Genomic DNA, 19,205 nt, shown 5'->3' with positions numbered 1-19,205 from the left:
TAAAGAGCTACTATGAACAACAGTAGTATGCCTACAAACTAGACAACCTAAGAGAAACAGGGAAAAATCTTAGAAAATACAACCTACCAAGACTGAATCAAGAAGATATAAAAAATATGAATAGACCAACTACTTCTAAGAAGATGGAATCAATAATAAAAGCTCATGGTCAAATGGCTTCACTGGTTAATTTTACCAAACATTCAAAGAAGAATTAACATCAATCCTTCTCAAACTCTTCCAATAAACTGAAGTATAGGGAACACTCCCAAACTCACCATATGAGTCTAGCATGACCCTGATTCCAAAGCCAGAAAAGGGTATTACTAGAAATCTACAGACCAATATCCATGATGAATAAATATGCAAAAATTCTCAATAAAATACCAGCAAATCAAATTCAGCAGCAGCTGAAAAGAATTAAAACAATTTTCCAATATCAAGTGAGTATTATCCCTGGAATGCAAGGATGGTTCAACACCAGCAAATCAATCAAATGATACATCACATTAATGAAATGAAAGAAAATAATGGATATGACCATCTCAATATTTACAGAAAAAGGATGTGACAAAATTCAACATTCATTCATGATAAAAATGAAATACTTAGCAAATTAGATAGAGAAGGAGCATATCTTAACATAATAAATGCCATATATGACAAGTCCACAGTTAATACTACACACAATGGTGAAAAGCTGAAAGCAAAAACCATCATTAAAAAGAAACACAGACAAAACAAAACCTTCTGCAGATCAAGTCAGTGTTTTTTCTACTCTACTTTTCTGCCTAACCAAGTTTTTTAAGTAGGAAGAAAAACCCTGAAGACCAATTTTTATAACATTTGCCTAGTGACCTGCATGGATTAACTGTGGTGGGAAAGACAGAGCCATTTGGGGTATGTTTTCTTATTTGGTGAGCTTCAAGCTTATGATCTAAGCATAACCACAGAAAGATTAAATATTTCCAATTTTAGCATCCTACCATCAAATTCATGTGTGGTATTTTTAAATGTTGGTTACTTGAATGTCACTTTAAAATGTCATCTAGCTCAGAAGCAGTTTTTTTTTCAACTGTCTCTTCAACACCTACAGATATGTAGAAGAGCTAAAAACTGTATTCTCTCTGAACACAAAAACTCATTACTTGTTGTCAAAAATCAGAGAGAAGTTTATATTAATAAAAAGAGGTTGGAGATAAACAAAAGCAAACCAAATTATTCAAGGGTTTCCTCGTTTTTCTTCACTGGTAAAAAGTGATCCAGCCACTTGAAAAAAATTAATAGAAAGGAACTTGATTCATCTTTTTCTCACTGACTTTTGTGGCTTGAAGCCCTTTTTCATGTGCACTTGAAAACTGGAATGTGTCAAACTCTACTGGACTCCTTGCTCTCTTTTAACTATTTATTTTTGTCTTAAAATACTTTTTAAATTGAGATATAGTTGATTTACAATATTGTGTTAGTTGCCCTCTTTCGTTTTTGTTTTGTTTTGTTTTGTTTTGTTTTGTTTTGTTTTTTGATGACCACCCACACCTCATTCCAACTTTCTATAAGAACATTTTCTAACATAATACTGTGCTGGAGAAAGTTACTTGTGTAGTTAAAAAAAAAAAACCAAATCAAACAAACAAACAAAAAAAAACAAGCCCTATCTCATAATCAAAAAGCTTCTGGAAATACTAAGTTAAACTAAAACAGTTTTTCCGCAGCTGGACTGCTCAGAGATTTTACATCTGAACCTACCATCTAAAACCGTGTCTGACAAAATTGATATTCGCTGAATAAATTAATGATGCATTTTGTAAAAACCCCTGTAGGGACATCCAATTTTTAACTTTTTGCTTTCTTTCTTGCTCATCGATATCATAGCTCTTTAATAACAGATGTTGAATTAAGTGAGCAACATCTAATGCATGTATTTACAAATTAACACATTTGAAAAGCAATGCTTTGAGTCATAAAGTTTCACAAATACTTTGAATAATAAGCGTTCCTATTTTTGCTATTAGTGTATCAGCAGTAGTAACAGTATTAATTGCAATGACTGTAATAATATTAAGTATTCACCAAATTCACTGTTACCAAGACTAATGTTCTAGAAGCACCATAGCTCATGTCAGTTTTGTAAGATCTAAGGAGGCAGACTTCCCTGTACCCATTCCACAGATACGGAATTGAGAACAGGACTGGAATTCTGGAACATTCTCCTTGAGAACTTCAAACACAAATCACACAAGGAAATATCTGCTGTTTGGTAGCATTTAAACATGGTTTAGTAAGAGTCAATATTAAAAAATGAAAGCTTTGCTGTAAAAATTAGGTAAATCATTTTATTTTTCCAAAAGAGAATAATAAACATATGGAAAACATTATGAGCAAAGGCACATTAGCTAACCGTCTGTTAAGTTTAAGAGAAAAAAAAAAGGCACATGGTATTTCTTTAGGGAAAAGCTAAATATTGCCTATTCTGCTCTGTCTCTTTGCTACCAATTAATGCAGGGCTGTTATTTGCAGTATTGGCTCTCATTTGTTTCAACTCTGTTTTTCACCAAGTTATGAAGACTCGGAGTGGAGAAAAACAGAGACCGTGCAATTGTTTGGTCTTAAGTAGATTAAACAATTTGTTCACCGGTGGGTCCCTGGGAATACGCAGGAGGGTGAGACTCAATTTTTAAATCAAAAATTAAGACGAGTCTATTGGCCGTGTATGTTTCCTCCATCACTGAAATGCTATATGTTGCGTCACCTAATTTTCTTGCTCTTTTGGGTTGGCGTGGTTATAAATATTCCACACTCCAATCTGTAGGCTCAGAGTTGTTTCTCTATATTAAGCAATATCTGATAATTATGAATCCTTGACTTCCATACAACCACGTGCAGTCCCATAAGTCATCTGTTTAAGTAATAAAAAAAAATCCAACAGAACCCAAGAAAGATCCCTCTGTTAGACGATTAGCGTGCGCTTTCCAGACTGAGTGGGGATGTTCCATTTATAACTCTCATTTGTTTCCTAGCATCGTGGCCAAGTTTCCACTTACTACATGTCCCCTCGCCTTAATATTAACTTCCAGTTGGGAGTGCAGTCAACTGTTTCTCAACCCCTAAATGAGAGCAAATGATATCCACCCCACATCCACCACCAATTTTACTAGAAGCCACTTCAAAGATTTCATTTGAAAGAATGAAGTCTGTTCACTGCTTCCCAAAGCCAAGGTGAGCCCTGCTCGTAATGAACTGGGACTTTCTGCGATTTCCCTTCATTTGCAACACCGGCAGTTTTTCCCAGGATAATTTTCTTTCCTCCTCCGCTCAAGGTAAACCCGGGTATTCTGTGTTTGCTGCTGTCATGGGAGAGAGGGGACAGGAGATGCGGAAGGGGAGGGGGCGCTGGAGGACTCTGCCCCACTCGGGCTGCTTGCGACCAGCACGCGTGTGTTTGCAGGGACATCCCACTGTCTGTCCACGCATCTGCAGTCTGTCTGAGCAGAAAAGCTCCAGAACGTTTAAAGATTGTCTCAGCTCCACACAGTTTCCAAAGAGAGAGCAGCGTACATTCCTGTATTTCTCCCTGACAGTGTCACCGGCTTATCAAACTGGACGGAAGTGGCTGACACTGTTTGAACGCGGATGGCAGAAAAGACAAACCCCACAGCTCCAGCGTTTAGCTCCCTCCGTGGTCTCTGCTCTTTGACCATTTCCTCCATCGTGCCTTTAAACTGGCCTCTTGGACACCAGGTCATGGCGCTTCCGCTCCAAGCCGCTGGCACCCCCTTCTCCTCCTCCTGTTTGCACCGTGACTACAACCCCAGGTCCGGGCAGCGTGACAAGGCCACGCTGGGGGGACTACTGTTTCCCCAGGCTCTCCGCCGCACGCCCCTACCCTTCAGCACCCCCATACATACTTAGAGCTTGTGCACATAGTAAAGGAACAGAAGACACAGTGACAGGTGCTTGTGGACACACTTCCTGCGAACTCGTGCAGGGGCCGCCAGAGCAGTGTCCACCCTCCCTGACACACACAAGTATAGACACACACACGCACAGAGACATGCACATGTACACACACGTGCACACACATGCGCACGCACAGAGACATGCAGAGACCCACAGAGACATGCAGACACACAAACATATGCACACATATACACACAGACACACGCATACACACACACACATACACAGACCCACAAACACATAGACACATGCACACATACACACATGCACACCAAACAGTTCAGCTTACATTGGAGATATGTTCCTTCAGAAAAGATTTATATCCTTCCCAACACCTGTAGGCGCCACTGACCCACAACCCTTTGAAAATATTTTGTCTGCTTGGGTCCTTCCCATTCTGCTGGCAGTGAGACTCTGAACCTGAAATCCATATAACCATCAGCCAAAATTGATGAAGTCTGAAGGGAGCTTTTCTCTTTCACCCACAGCCGAGGCCGTGAGGATGACCGCGCTGGCCGGCCGCTCCCTCAGTGAGGTGGCGTGTGTGCTGGTTCACCCTTCTGACTGAGGGTGTGTGACCTGCGGGGTCTCAGCCTTATGCAGGTTCTCACCTGGGCCCCCCATCTTGCTGGGGCCCCAGGTTGTTCCTTGTGGCTGTGACAGGACAGACAGACACCCCGGGACAGCATCCTCCCCTCCCAAGGCCTTTTGCCCAACTGGTGTTTCATCTTCACACACTGATGTGCGCACACACGCACACACCCTTGGTTGGGGTTAGTTTCTCCTCATTCTTTATATCTGATCTGAAACCTTTCTTCCTCAGATAGACCTTCCTTAACCATTACCATCATAGTGGGGTAACTGCAATATTTGGCACCAGGGCAATTTCAAGAGGCAGAAAAGTTTCCAGAATCAGACGTCTGGGTTCCCAGGTTTTGCACTGTAGCTCTGTATCCCTAAAACACTAAACTATGACTCATTAGATAATAAATACGCTACCTGAATAAAATATTACTCCAAGTGTTACCGTATATAAAGGATATGGCCATAGAGAGAAATGAGAGACAGACAGACACAAACACAGACACACCGACACACACAGACCTCTGCAGGAACTTGCCGGTGAGGAACACTTAATAAGTTACAGTTGCAGCTGAACACAGAATCCTGAAGTGATGCCGAGTTCCCTATTGTTTTAGAAACTAGAATCCAGAAGGAACGCTGCAAAAATTCCCACGCCCCAAAGTCCGTGGGATATCGGGGGTTTTTCCTAATTCAATACGACGTTCCTTGCCTGCTTCCAGAGGATAAATAAGGATTTGTGCACATATGTTACAAAGTCAAAATAAGCCGTTGTAGGGGTGTCTCTTCACAATGTTTTTTAACTTCTGCCAAGAAGCTGTACACGGTGGGACTGTGACATTCAGCCTCACACACTGGTTTTCAGCCTCACTGAAAAGCTTTCAGACGCTCTTATCTTCAGTTGTCAAAATCTTGGGTTCAAAGAACATCAAATGAATCTATTTTTCACCGAGTTTAACAAAGAACATCAATTAAAAAAATAATAACCTTAAGATGAAATTTCTATCTATTCTTTGAAGTAAAATACCTTAAAAAGAACTGCATGATCATGAGCATTTAAGAAGCAATTCTTAATCCCCCCAACTTTTTAAATCTCTTGATTTTGATCATTTCACAGAATAGACTTGATAAAAACCAGGGGTTCTTCCAAAAAGAATGCTGGCCAACATCAGGAAAAGATCGGAAACAAAATATTCTATATTTCAGCACCATCTGGTCTCATCACAGAGCACCAGATTATCGAAAAGAGCTGCAGCTCCATGATTACAGCAGTTCATGCTGCCTTCTCGGGGCTCTGCCCTCCCCAAAGGCCATCAGAGTTCAGTTATTAAATTTAACGGCCGAGAGCATGTGGGAGTCAAAACCGGCAGACATAGCTCTAAGAGGATTAATCCTCCAAAACGAACACATTTGGGGATTTTTCTCAAATCAGATGAACGATCCTAGGAGACATCCTTGCCCTAAAAAGAGGCACAATTTACAAACATTTCCGGAGGGCTTGGCATGTGACAGGCACTGGTTCAACATTACATTCACAGCAATTTATCAAGATCGTCTCAGCAAAGGTCTTCATACTTTTAGGTGACAAAGTCCACCCACCTTTACACGTACACATGACCACAACAAAGTACCTGAAGGGCCGTGAGGATGTTCGCTAAGGCTTGTCCGTATGTGTCGTGACAGTGAACAGCAAGAGCCCTCGGCGGGATTTCCTTCATGACACTTTCCAACAATTTCTTCATGCTTCCTGGAGTCCCCACGCCAATCGTGTCTCCCAGGGAGATCTCGTAACAGCCCATGCCATACAACCTCTTAGACACCTGTCGGGAAAAGTGAGCAGCTAGTGAGACAAAGGACGGGAAAGGACTCCAACCCTGCTGTTCCTCATCCAGAGATAAGCATCACCACCTCAGCTCAACTGCAGATCCCCGGAAAACACGTACGTTCGTCTCCTAGTCCTGTTCTTTGCTCATTAAATCCCAGGTATTACACAAAACCTTGAAGGACATTAATTATCCTTTTCTCATATTCAAGTGTGCCTTGGAGTCGTATCTATCTACATGTTCAATTAGGAAATTATAAGCTACAATTTCAGTTCTGGGAGGCTTATTTTCTCAGCCCTTCAATCAAATGGAAGCATCGCAAATTCACTGTGGAACTAGCATTTCTCAAGGCATTAGACTCGTGGTCAAGAGATAGCAATCACACAGCTCTGTAGCTGGTAGAGACACTTAAGGTTTCTGGCTTAGTTTTTTTCTGGCTCACAAATGGATGCTCTCGTGCTGAGGAAATTTCAAGTCTCCTTCGAGCCAAATAACTGATGTTCCCTTCAAAGAGCAGCATGAATTTGCATGAAGGCAGCCTAGTGTGTTGGCCAAGACGTGGGTTCTGGAATCAGACACAGGCCTGGTTTTCAATCTCAGCTGCCACCCAGGCTAGGCATGTGATACCGGGGAGGAGATTAACCCTGTTAAACCTCAGTCCCTACTACATAAAATAAAGACGTTAACACACCGTCATTGAGCACGTTTTCTAAGCCTAACTACTTAAGTTTTTTTAATTACAGTAATCATGATGACGTTCACAAGGGCAGGTTTGGTTGTGAAAATGAAATGAGAATCTATACATAACACTTGGTGCAAAATCTGTCACATGCTCGCGTGCTAACTCCCGTCTGGTGTGTTTCTTCTGTGCCTATCTGATGCCCACTGTCATGCGAGGTGCTGGGACTGAAAGGTATATGGAGGTCACGATGGGTCATGCTGTGAAGGAGCCAGGAGTCAAGTGGGGACAGATCTTACTCCATTCCACTTGGGAATGTGTCAACCTCGCTAAAAGGATAATTTGGGGACAAAGAAATGGGACTCTAATAACACAGAGCAAACTGACCTCAATCTATCGAGCAGGAGGAACCTAAGGGACAGCTGGAGACTAAGCCAGCATTAACTGATTGAAGAGGTTGCAGACCAAAGGCATAGGAAGAAGGTTCCAGGAGGAGCATCAAATACAGAGGCTAACATGCTCCAGGCAGCTGAAATATGAAATACCAAGGGCATCCAAGTAGGCAGAGGGGCCAAACGCAAAGGACAGCCGTGACAAGAAAGCAAAACCCAAGGGGTGATGGATCTGCATAAAGTTGGGAGGTAGGTTCGGGGCAGAGCACACACAGCATTGCAGACCAACCAGGCTTAGGATTTGGGTTGAGGATTCTATCATGAGAGCAACAGAAAGCCTTAACAAAATGTAGGTTAGTGGAGATACAATCAGATTTCTATTTCAGAAAGGCAATCAAAAACAGGATGGAGGGCACTCAAAAGGGCTACCCACTCCTGGCAGGAGACTACCATTGGATGGAAACTTGGATTTAAAAAGGCATAATGGTGAATCTCCCCTACCTACTGCCTTCGGAATAGTGGAATTTCTTAACAGTCAGATTGAGGAGGAGGCGACAAGCTAAGAGGTTGGAGGAAATTCCTAAGGGAATGCAAGGGCTACAGGAATCAGGAAGCAGGGAACAGTCACCATCTCCAACATCTGCTGAGATGTCCAGATGAGGATTGAATACGATCTCGCATTTCTTGCCCCAAGTGCCAAGCAGTGATCTTACAAAGAGGGATTTCAGCTGAGAGGATGGTCTAGACGTCATCTTGGAGGGCAGTGGAAAGTTAGTGGCACATGGAGAGAGGGACCTCCCCACCACTGCTGCAGACAGACCTCTGAAGGAGGTTCAGACGTGATAGGATGGAGGGAGACGGTCCAAAAACTAGACAGGAATGCTGACTTAAGGAAGGAAGTTTCCAGATGACAGAGGCTTGGACATGTTCAAGGTTAATGGGAGGAGTCTGCTGTTGCATACATTGGGGGGAGGGGGTAATTAAAGGGAAGGTTTAGGGGCTTGAACACAGGGAATAGAGTTTGAAATAGTCATTTCGGAGAGCGAGACAGGGAGCTGGCCACACAGTGTCGTGGAACAGCACAGAAACCCCAGGTGAGGTCGCTGGTCATGAATTCCTGACGCTTCCAATCCACCTGGTGCATGACTTCTTTTGAAGCAACACCCCAGGCATCGTGGAGCAGGAGTAGAGAGCCCGAGGCTGTGTGCGTGGTGCATCTAGAGGTGGTGCGAGGCACAAGGCTGGAAAGCAAGGGCTCGCGGGTGTAGGCAGAGTTGGATTCAGGTTCTGGGGAGCCTGCAGTTTCACAACTTTGGAAATGCTCTTTAAGAAAAGAACATATAATTGGAAATACAAAATAATAGCAGAGACTTTAAAGGGTCCAACACCAGCAAAGGACTACAAAGCTTAAGCTTCCTCATTCTATAGTACATCTGCCTCTGCGTGCAAACGCCTGCTTCGTTGATAGACCACGGGGTAGCTATCATTTGAAAAATCTGCTGTTCAAATAAATGCACGGGAGACGAATGGCTTTAGCCAACCTGAGAGTTCCTTCTGCCTTCATTTTGAGCTTCTCACAACGCCTTCTTCACGGATTCAGAAGCACATTACTAAGCTTATAAAAATTAACCTTAACAACAGGTGCACACTAATACGCTACATGATGTACAAATGAGTTTTTGAGCATCCAACCCAATCTCAAAGACCAAGAGTTTTGTACTCATTGGCATCAATTAAGAAACAGGAACAGGGAGTAGAAAATGAACTTCACTAAGCAGGTCCTTCATGACTACCATCTATTGCTGTGAAACTGCCATGGAGTAACAGCAACTTAGCAGGCTCTCGGCAGTGAGAGCTACGGGATCTTGAAGGAACACACACAAGTGCCAACGTACGCAGGAGACAACAAGGGAGGCCACCTGAGCACCCAAGGAGAAGTTCAAGTGTGTGTACCAGCTGCCCTGGCAGCACTCTGACGGAAGGTGAAAAGGTCACTCAGTGTGCTCTACCCACATGAAGACAAAAGAGATGCTTTTATTCGCTCCAACTTTGAGCACCCAAAGGATAAGACTCGAATGTTAACTCTGATCAGTGATAGTCAACATATAGGTCTTGAGTGTTAAAATAAAACTATTCACCAAGTGAGCCAACGTGTCTTCCAATACACAGTTCTCCATAGTCTTTGTGGTGCAGATGCAATTCGTGGGAAGAAAAATAGCCCACTTTTTAAAATAATAGACATCATTTTACCATGAACTAGAAAACTGGATGAAGCTCTTACTTCAGTCACTTTCTGTGGCGTGACGCTTCCTTCACACGGGCATCCCAAGGCACAAGATACGTACCTAAAGGTGAAACAGACAGCCGTGTAAGTATCTGTACAGTGGGTAAGCCATTTCCTAATTTCCATTTTATAAAAATGAAGAAATGGCCAAAACGTCATCAAGAAAATTGACTTTACTCTGTCCTTTCATTATTATCGTATTCTCAGGCCAAACAAAAACCATTTGAAACATTTTCACCTTATCTCATTTTTTATAAAATTGAAGTATAGTTGGTTTACAATGTTGGGTCAGTTTCTGGTGTACAGCATCATGTTTCAATCATACATGTACATATACAGATTTCTTTTCATATTCTTTTTCATTATACATTACTACAGGATATTGAATACAGTTCCCTGTGCTGTACAGTAGAAACTTGTTTATCTATTTTATATATATTAGTATCTGCACATCTCCAACTTCCAGTTTATCCCTTCCCACCCCCTTTTACCCCTGGTAACTATAGGTTTGTTTTTTATGTCTGTGAGTCTGTTTCTGTTTTGTAATTAAGTTCCTTTGTGTCTTTTTTTTTTTTTTAGATTCCCCATGAATATCATATGGTATTTTTCCTTATCTTTCTGGCTTACTTCACTTAGAATAATGAACTCCAGGTTCATCCACGTTGCTGAAAATGGTATTATTTTATTCCTTTTATGACTAAGTAGTATTCCATTGTATAAACACACCACAACTTCTTTATCTAATCATCTGTTGATGGACATCTAGGTTGTTTCCATGTCTTGGCTGTTGTAAATAGTGCTGCTATGAACACTGGGGTGCATATGCCTTTTCAAATTAGAGTTCCCTCCAGATATATGCCCAGGAGTGGGATTGCTGGATCATATGGTAAGTCTATTTTTCGTTTTTGAGTAATCTCCATACTTCAATTCAACTCATTTTAATTTTTCTAAGAATTATGATGCTATATGTATTATTTGATGGCAGATGGGAGTAAGATAAGTGTTTATCTTGTGGGGTTGCTTATACTATAGCAATGGATGAATATTCAAAGCAGAAAATATCAGTGAAATATACTGTTGTTTTTTTAAATAAGTATCTATATTCAACTGTGAAATCTCCAGGTCTTTAAAATCACAGAGAGAGACCATGTAGATGACTAACTGAATTTCTCTCTTCACGTCCATCTGGCTGTTTTGGCCCCATGTAGACACAGCCATTAATCACCCCCAAACCCCTAGAACTGGCCACAACTTCAAAGTTCATCTTGTTTATCTCTCGTGGATGTACCTAAATCACCCCAAACAGAAGAGCATCTAGTCTGTGTTTAAAAGGCTCCCAAGACAGATATTTCACAAGCTTCCTCTTCAATTTACTCCAATATTAAAAAGTCAAGCCTTTCCTGCAAGGACAATGATGCATTTCCATCTTAAAGTATTCAGCTTTTGAAAAAGTTTGCTTTAGTTATTTTCAGCTCAACACCGATCCCAATTTATTTAACTTTTCTCAGAGATTTTACAACACCTATATTAAAATCATGCACCGTTGAGTCTGATTGTCAGGAATGAAGCAATTTGCATGAGGGAGAGAGGGATGCTGGAAAGGAGACTAGGGATCAGTTCTTTGGGCCAGAATATGACAGCCTTAGCGAGCAAGTCCCTTGCATGCTATACCATGGAGCTTAAATACTGAGCTCACTCAAAATTATTTTGAGACATTCATAATCACTCAGTGAGGCAGTGACAAGATCAGATTTGCTTTCCAGAAATGTCACCCTTTGCGAACTCCAGAAGTGGCTGTCAAAGGAAAGATGGAGGCAAAAACATGAGCAGAACTACTACTGAGTTTCCTTGATTTTAAGATGCTGTCAATTGGAAGACACTCTATGAATTTCACAACAGGTTTTGGAGTAAAAACTTAAAATATACATTCAGTAGCTCAACGCATAACCATTGATCCTAAAGATGTAACCTGATTTCAAAAGTATTAGAATGTGAGTAAAAGTTAGGTTTCGGAATTAAAATAACTAAGCAGTTCCATTCAGCCATAAAGCAGTTATGAGCACAGAGAAGGAGAAAAAGAGGATAAATTCAAGTAAAATTTGAAAGCCGTGCTGAACAGGAAACCCATCTCTTGATGAGTTTCTTGAGAAGCATTTTTTTTTTCGGTCTCTCATAAAATGAATGGCTTTTTCAATAAATTGGTGGGTTTAAAATTTAGTTGCTTTTTTACATAAAGTTTGTGCCTTTCCTAGAAGTTTAAGATGTAAACGTATTCTCACGTGTGAATTTGAAAATTCAAGAGCCTGTTATGAGATGATACACATTTTTTTAACAAACGGTAATTTCTTCAATAAGTTGTTTGCCTTCTGAAGTGTTTACACCTTAAGCCTTAACATAAAATTTCAATCAGAAAAGGGTTATGTTGTCATATCATAATAGGAAGAAAATCTCTATTGGAGTATATATACACTTCTGTAAGACTGCATGCATCATGTTCCTAAAACCTGTCTTTGTTTAAGAAAGTCTGGATTACATAAATCATATTTAGAAAAACAAAACAAAACAAATCCATCTCTCTCCTCTTCCAATTATATAATCTGAGCTTAATGTTGGAATAATTTGTATAAATCTAATCAAGATACGTGAAAAGAAAATGTTCTTAATTGGACACAGCACTGGAGAAGGTGGCTAGGGATGAAAACGGATAAATATTTTCACTTCAGATACAATGATTATAGATAACATGTTGCAAATAGAATGCATTTACTCTGAACTCCAAATATCTAAATGTGATTAAAAAAGGAAATTCAAGCCATCCATTTGCATGTTGCCCCTCCTAATGTGAAAACCAAAAAAAAGGCAAACAAACAAACAAAAACCCAATAACAAATGTAAGACATGGTTGAATAAGCATATCTCTCCTGCATTCTCTTAAACTGGAACGTGAAAACTTGGCCCCAGCTACCCCTTTATGCCATGACCCCAACTCTCCACGTGCATTTTCACTCACTCAAGTTCCCCATCTGAATCCTTCCCAGGCCTATGATCTGCCAGGTCTTCACTCTCCACTGCATCTTTATTTTCATGTGCTCTCTTCCACCCTTTTTTAACCTGTTCATGCATGGGGCTACTTTTCTCCCAAGGGAACACGATGGTTCTCAGCTAGGTTCATTGACTAATTTACCACTCTGGAGCAGAGGCTGGCCAGCTACGGCCCATGGGCCAAATCCTGCTCATCATTCTTTTGCAAATAAAATTTTATCGGAACAAAGCCAGGCCCATCTGTTCACCTATTATCCATGGCTATTCTGCACTATCCCAGCAGAGCTGAGTAGCTGCATCAAAGACCCACGAAGCCTAAAGCATTACTGTCTGGCTCTTTATAGAAAAAGCCTGTCAATGGCTGGTAAAAAGCAAGGCATATTCATGAGTATGAGAAGCCCTCTGTCATGAAGAAAACACGCTGCAAACTCTGCTTTGACTAGTGGCGAAAGTCAAGTTTCTAGACTTCTCTTCTCTAATAATCCATTACAGTGGTTCTCAACCCTGGCTGTCTGGAGCTTAAAAAACAAAAGATACCAACGGTTAGAGCACACTCCAAACCAATTAAATCAGAAACTTGGGGAACAGACTCTAAGCACTGACATATTAAAATAATTTTCATAGTTTCATTACGCTACCAAAATTGAAAACCATGCAACTATTAGCAAGACTTCCTCACTTGGATCATTTGATTGATACCTGTATGTAAAAGTGAAACTACACAGACATGAGAGTATCTAATCTCAGCAACGTCCTCACTGCTGCCCCAAAGCCTCTACCTTTGATTGGACCCATGACATTCACAGCATTTATCCATTTTTAACTGACTGGTGGTTAAATTTCTCAGACTTATCCCAAATAGTCTGCATTCTGCCTAAGCCCCAGCCTGCAGTGTCTCCGTTTATTTTTTCATTTCATTCCTTACTCCTGATTCATTGTCCTTTTCACTGAACTATATCCTTTAGTAATTCTTTCAGCAAGGGTCGAATTTTGCAGACTATTTTGTCAACCAACGGTTTTATCTCACCCTTATTAATTTATAATAGTTTGGCTAGGTATAGAATTCTAGGTTGACAGGGTTTTGTTTTGTTTTGTTTTGCTTGTTTGTTTGGTTTAGTTTTGTCATTTTAAACATATTATTTCACTCTCTCCAGGTCTCAGTTTTTGCTGATGAGTATTTTGCTGTCTAATGATAATACTTTCAAAGCAATTTTATAGTCATTTTCCTCTCATGTTTTAGGACTATTTGTTTACATCTAATATTCTGTCTTTTACCATAAGTATGTCAGGACTTGCTATATTCCTTCAATATTGACATTAATGCTTTTCTTTTTTTCAAGGTACTGGTTCATCAAACCTATCTCTGAAATATATTTTTCCTGTTTCCTCTTTCTGGGAATTCTATTAGGCATTGTCTCTTCATCTCACTGTCAAAATTTCTATTATCTTTCTGTGCTTCATTAGAGCAATTTCTTCAAATCCTACTTTCAGACCACTAATCTCCTTTTCAACTGTAATACGCTGTTCAATGCAATTACTTTTTATTAACACGTCTTTTTCATTTCCATTTCTTTTTGTCAAATCTTCATTCTTTTTTTCATAAAGCCCTGTTCTTTTATTGCGTTCTTCCTTTGCCTCTATAAATATTTTAAGGGTTAATTTACAATCTCTTTTTCAGATTATTCTATTTGCCTACTTTTCTGCTAAAGTCCTTCTGCTTTTTCTTTCTTTTTTTTTTTCTTTTTTGCTAATTTGTCTTAGGGTAGTTCGTTTTCTCATGTGGTCTGTAATCTGTACATTTTACATGGTGATTTTAGTTTTTCTAGATGTTCCATGAGAAGCCTGAGTTATTTAAATGTTCTTATAAAGGAGATCTAATTTCGTTTTTCCCTTGTCTTGCAGACTTTACCAGTTCCCAGACAGATTTCTACCTTCATTTCTCAATTTGGGTTTCCACAATCCTCATATGTCATAAATCCACAACCCACAACACTGGCACAGGTTTCAATGACTTTGCATTGGCAGGGAGGTGATTCCAGACTCCAAGAAGAGTCAACTCTAAATCCAAGCATTAGCAGAACATGTATCTTTTCCTGTGTACACTTTAAAAATCCCATTTCCAAGCCACCAGGGATTATACCTGGAATAGATACCCCCATGTTGCAGTGGCATCAACCAGCATCCTTACCACATGTTCCTGATGAAATCCGGGGACTTCCTCTCCTGAGCTTGGCTGTATGTTTTACAAGTTGCTGTATTTATGCGTTTGTAATGGGACCAGAAAAGGGGTCTCTGCATCAGCTCAGTCCCTCATAGTCTCTTTATTTCTCTCTCATTATTACACAGATAATTCCAGAAAGACAACTCCCAATCTCCCTGTGAACATTACAAATTGATTGACTGTTTGACACATTCACAGGGCATATTAACTAAGCTCAGTATATTCCATTCTGGTTTCCCCTACACTTGCCATCTTGATATAAAATAGACAAAAAACACGGACCTACTATATAGCACAGGAAACTGTATTCAAAAAAAAAAAAAAGGACTGTAATTTTCAGCTGCTAAATCACCTGAAGGTCACCTTTGAGAACATATTCATTAATACTCCCCGACAGCCTCTACAGCCTGTGAGCTCTGCCAGTGCCAACCCACGTGGTGGACAGAACGGTGCCTGAGTGCCCCCTCCAGGACAGCGCAGACATCTCCTACATGCTCTCCCGGCCTCTGGTCTCGTGCCATTCACTCACTCGTTTGACACCCATGTCTACCACCAAAATAATATTCCTAGAGCATAGATCTGATTGCCTATCTTTCGACTCTGAAAAATCTTTAACGGCTTGCCGTTGTCTATTGAGTAAACTTGGTGCTCGAGTTCAGCAATGTCTGAAACCTCCTCTACTTTCCACCTCTCTTCATCGCACAGCCTCAAAAGCTCCTACTGTGGTAACTGTGAACTTTCTCGTGTTACCCAAACATTTCTAGAGATTTCTCTTCACTATGCCTTTGCTCTTGGAAGATTTCCTGCCTTGCCTGAAAAGGTCATTATTTCAGCTTGTGTTTCCGTATTTTTACCCATCTGTAATAACTTCCCTTTATGGACATCTTCTCTATGAAGTTTCTACAAATCATGCCACAGAAACTTCATACAGCATCACCTTGTGCTTTAATAGAATTTATTTGTATCTCTTTTAGAGTACTTGGCTTCTGTGATCACAGAACCATTATTTGTATACCTTTTACTTCCCCAGCCTGCTGGAAACTCTTTGAAGTTAGGCTACTTGCTCATTTTCATATTCCACTTAACATCACAATACAGGGCATTACATAAAGCAATTAACAGCTCTTGAATGAATCAGTGCAGAAGAGATTAGTGAACATGTCATTTTTAACCTCCTGGAAAATTTTCTTTGAAATTCCTAATCTTTACAATAAATGGATAGCCAGACCTAAGTTATTAATGTTCTCAATTCTGTAGCCAGGATGACAGCACATATTTGGGAGTTCACACCTGGAGCCCTGTTTTAAACATTATTTACGATAACAGAGTAATAAAGGAATCACCAACCATATTGAAGCCAATTGTACCAAAATCAACAAAAAGCACAGTGGTACGATAAACTCTGGGTAGAAATGTCAGTTGTTTTATTTTTATTCGTACTTGCTGAGGCCATTTATTAATACTGTGCAAAAAAAAAAAAAAGGTGAAGCATTCAAGTCTTTAACGACTTCACCTAGCTGAACCAAATCATGAAAAATCACCTACAGTCAGGCTGTACCCTGGCCACCTTCCCACAATTTGCCCAATTTCCTCCAATCAATCAGGCAAAAGGAAACCAAGAGGATAAGTAAAGACCTTGACTAAATGCCACAGACACTTGGAGTGGACAGAGTCAACTGCTGCTATCCTCAGAAGAGAGAAACAATGCCAAGGGTGATGAGATGGCACCTGATGTCAATTACAGGTAATGAAGACATTTAAATAGAGGAGTGGGTTTGATGCCCTCGTGCAAAATATATCAACCCATGAACAATGCAAGATAACATTCCGTTACGAACAAGCCAATTAAAAATAAATTTTGAGAGCCTATTATGCACTTTTCACCATGGATGATGTAAGAAAAAATGACTGTCTTTTGGTCTCAACAGGCAATTCTGCTAAAATTCTCCTTTGGCTCTAAAATGTGACTTTCATGAGAAATGACAAAACACCTTTTTTCCTCAAAAGCTCTCCACGAAGCCTACTTAGACGTGACTGCATAAACACAGCTCTTGCTGGGTACGTGTTATCCTGCCACACAGCAATGACAGAGTAATACACAAGGTTAGGAAAAGTATAACTCAAAGAAGCCATATGTATAAAGGGAAAGAATTTTCACAGGTGTCTCATTTTTAGAGCTTCCTGGGCCACATTTTGGTAGATGATGGTTTGAATTGCTCTTCCAGACAAATGCAAAAGCCTCAGCTCAACGGTAGTAGTTGGAAAGGAACGTTGACCAGTAAGCTGTCCACTTATAAAAAGATGGTACCATGTGGGCCAGTGAACTCCACTGGGGTAGACCATCCAATGGAAAGTATCCACGTCATCACCATGGAAACACTGCCTGCTCATCACTGTGTGTTTAAAACACAGGCTTATGCAGGGAGGCTCACTTTCTCACTCAGTAAGGCTGCTGTGACACGATCAGGGTCCACAGTGACATTCTGCACGACGCAGGGGATGTTCTGGCTAACAAACAAGTAGGTTGCAGGTTCTTGAAGAAATGTGTTGAGAGAGAACCTCTCTCTCAAAGGGAACACTAGTGAAAACTGATCATTTTTAGAAAGACTGCCCTTGCTTCACAGCAGTTAGAAATAATTGCCATTTTAAAGGCTAGAAAGCCCATGGAGCTAGGCCCCCAGTCAAAAAATCATTACGCACAGGAAGGATTTCCTAACATTGGACATCTTTCATCTGAAAAACTGGTCACTAATATAAATGATACAATTTTATTCAGTAGCGTTAAAACACCGATCAGGTTTCCATGGGTTTTGAGTAGGAAGAAAACAGGTGAGGAGGGAAGGAGTAAATGAAGAGATGTATGAAATCCACCCTCTCCATGCATTCTAGCTCCTCAAAAACCTGATTGCCATCTCCCCCGAAATACTGATAAATATTCATCATCTTTTGTAAAGAATTTATGATGAAAGCAAATGTGACTGCATCCTAAAACTGTCTTTGTTTTTCCACACCTAAAAGTTACCCATGGTCGTCTACGTTGGCTTAATTACCGATTTGCCTTTTTTTTTCTTGTTCTCATGATTTTGCACCTCTACTTTTTCTGGGAATTTGAGAAGAAATTCAGCAGTTATGGTTTATAGTTAAATATTTTTGCACTTTGTATTTTTTTTTTTTTAACACTGGATGGCCAGTTTTGTTTGGCTCCTAGGAGAAAATGCTACAAATACACTTCTTTCAACTTTTGATAGGTTCAGACTTTCAGAAATTTAAGCATGGATCAAACCATTCTAGGCCACTTTAAAGATGAAACCGAAGATGTAAATGTGTAAAAACATTTTGCTTTGATATATACAACTGCTGACCTTGTGAATTTATAACATATTTATAAGCGTCTTAACAGTGAAATTAATAATAATTAGTAATAATCAATAATATCACCTTATTGATAGTTTCCTTTTTAAATTCATAGTTTTGCAAAAAGAGCATGTGATTCTTGTGACTTCAGTAGAGAGAAGCTGATAGCCACTTCAAACAGAAAAGGAATAAAATCTAAATATCTTATATGATATATTACAGCCCTACCTCACCTCTGAGGCATTTCAATTTCAAAAGGATCTTGACAAACCAGGAAATAATTCTTTCAATAAATACCACTGATTAAAAAAAGAGAGAAAACGATTCCCTGTATAACAGGATTTTATTTGCCTTTTTCATGTTTTAAAAATTTAGGCGGATAAGGGAAAAATAACCTAGAGTTTTTAAACATGTGTTCTGAGAGTTACACATTAAAGAATGAAGTCCAAACTGTAGACGTTTCATTGCTCACTCACACTGTGCAGGTCTGTGCAGCTGACTCTGCATTTTTATGTCCACGACCTGGCCTGGCGTCTCTCCCCAATGTGTCCCAGATGTTATGCAAAGTTCCGCACACGTATGAAAAATGTGCACATACGCATGTGCACGTGTGTGTTCGGGAGAGGAGAGGAAAGAACAAAAGCTTTCATAACTTTCATAAAGGCTGCTATTTAGACCATATGAAAGTTTACTATTCTTACAAAAGCTTAAATGGCTTTAGTGAGCATTTATAAAATGCGTCCCGGTATATGGCCTTCAGATCTGACAGCTGGCGACCTACGTTTTCTGAATGATGATCCCTGTCGATGCAGCTGTTGCCGTGATAAGACAAGCTGTAGCATCGACTTCGGTCTCGGTCGATTGCGAATGG

The 19,205-nt window shown here is 40.2% G+C and overlaps 1 protein-coding gene across 5 annotated transcripts in view; it reads right to left on the bottom strand.

Annotated features, from left to right (window-relative positions):
* Window positions 1-19,205, bottom strand: part of HMGCLL1 (3-hydroxy-3-methylglutaryl-CoA lyase like 1) — a 126,291-nt gene that overhangs the window by 43,282 nt on the left and 63,804 nt on the right. For all 5 annotated transcript variants that reach the window (XM_072944787.1, XM_072944786.1, XM_072944784.1 and 2 more), the window contains exons 6-7: window positions 9,715-9,778; window positions 6,171-6,359 (exon numbers count right to left, since the gene is read on the bottom strand). In XM_072944787.1, the coding sequence (XP_072800888.1) occupies window positions 6,171-6,359; window positions 9,715-9,778 (253 nt within the window). The remainder of the gene's footprint in view (window positions 1-6,170; window positions 6,360-9,714; window positions 9,779-19,205) is intronic.

The sequence above is a fragment of the Vicugna pacos genome, chromosome 20, assembly GCF_048564905.1.
Source record: "Vicugna pacos chromosome 20, VicPac4, whole genome shotgun sequence".
Classification (NCBI taxonomy): domain Eukaryota; kingdom Metazoa; phylum Chordata; class Mammalia; order Artiodactyla; family Camelidae; genus Vicugna; species Vicugna pacos.
Note: the sequence above shows the minus strand (reverse complement) of the source record. Positions and strands in the feature narration are given on the sequence as shown.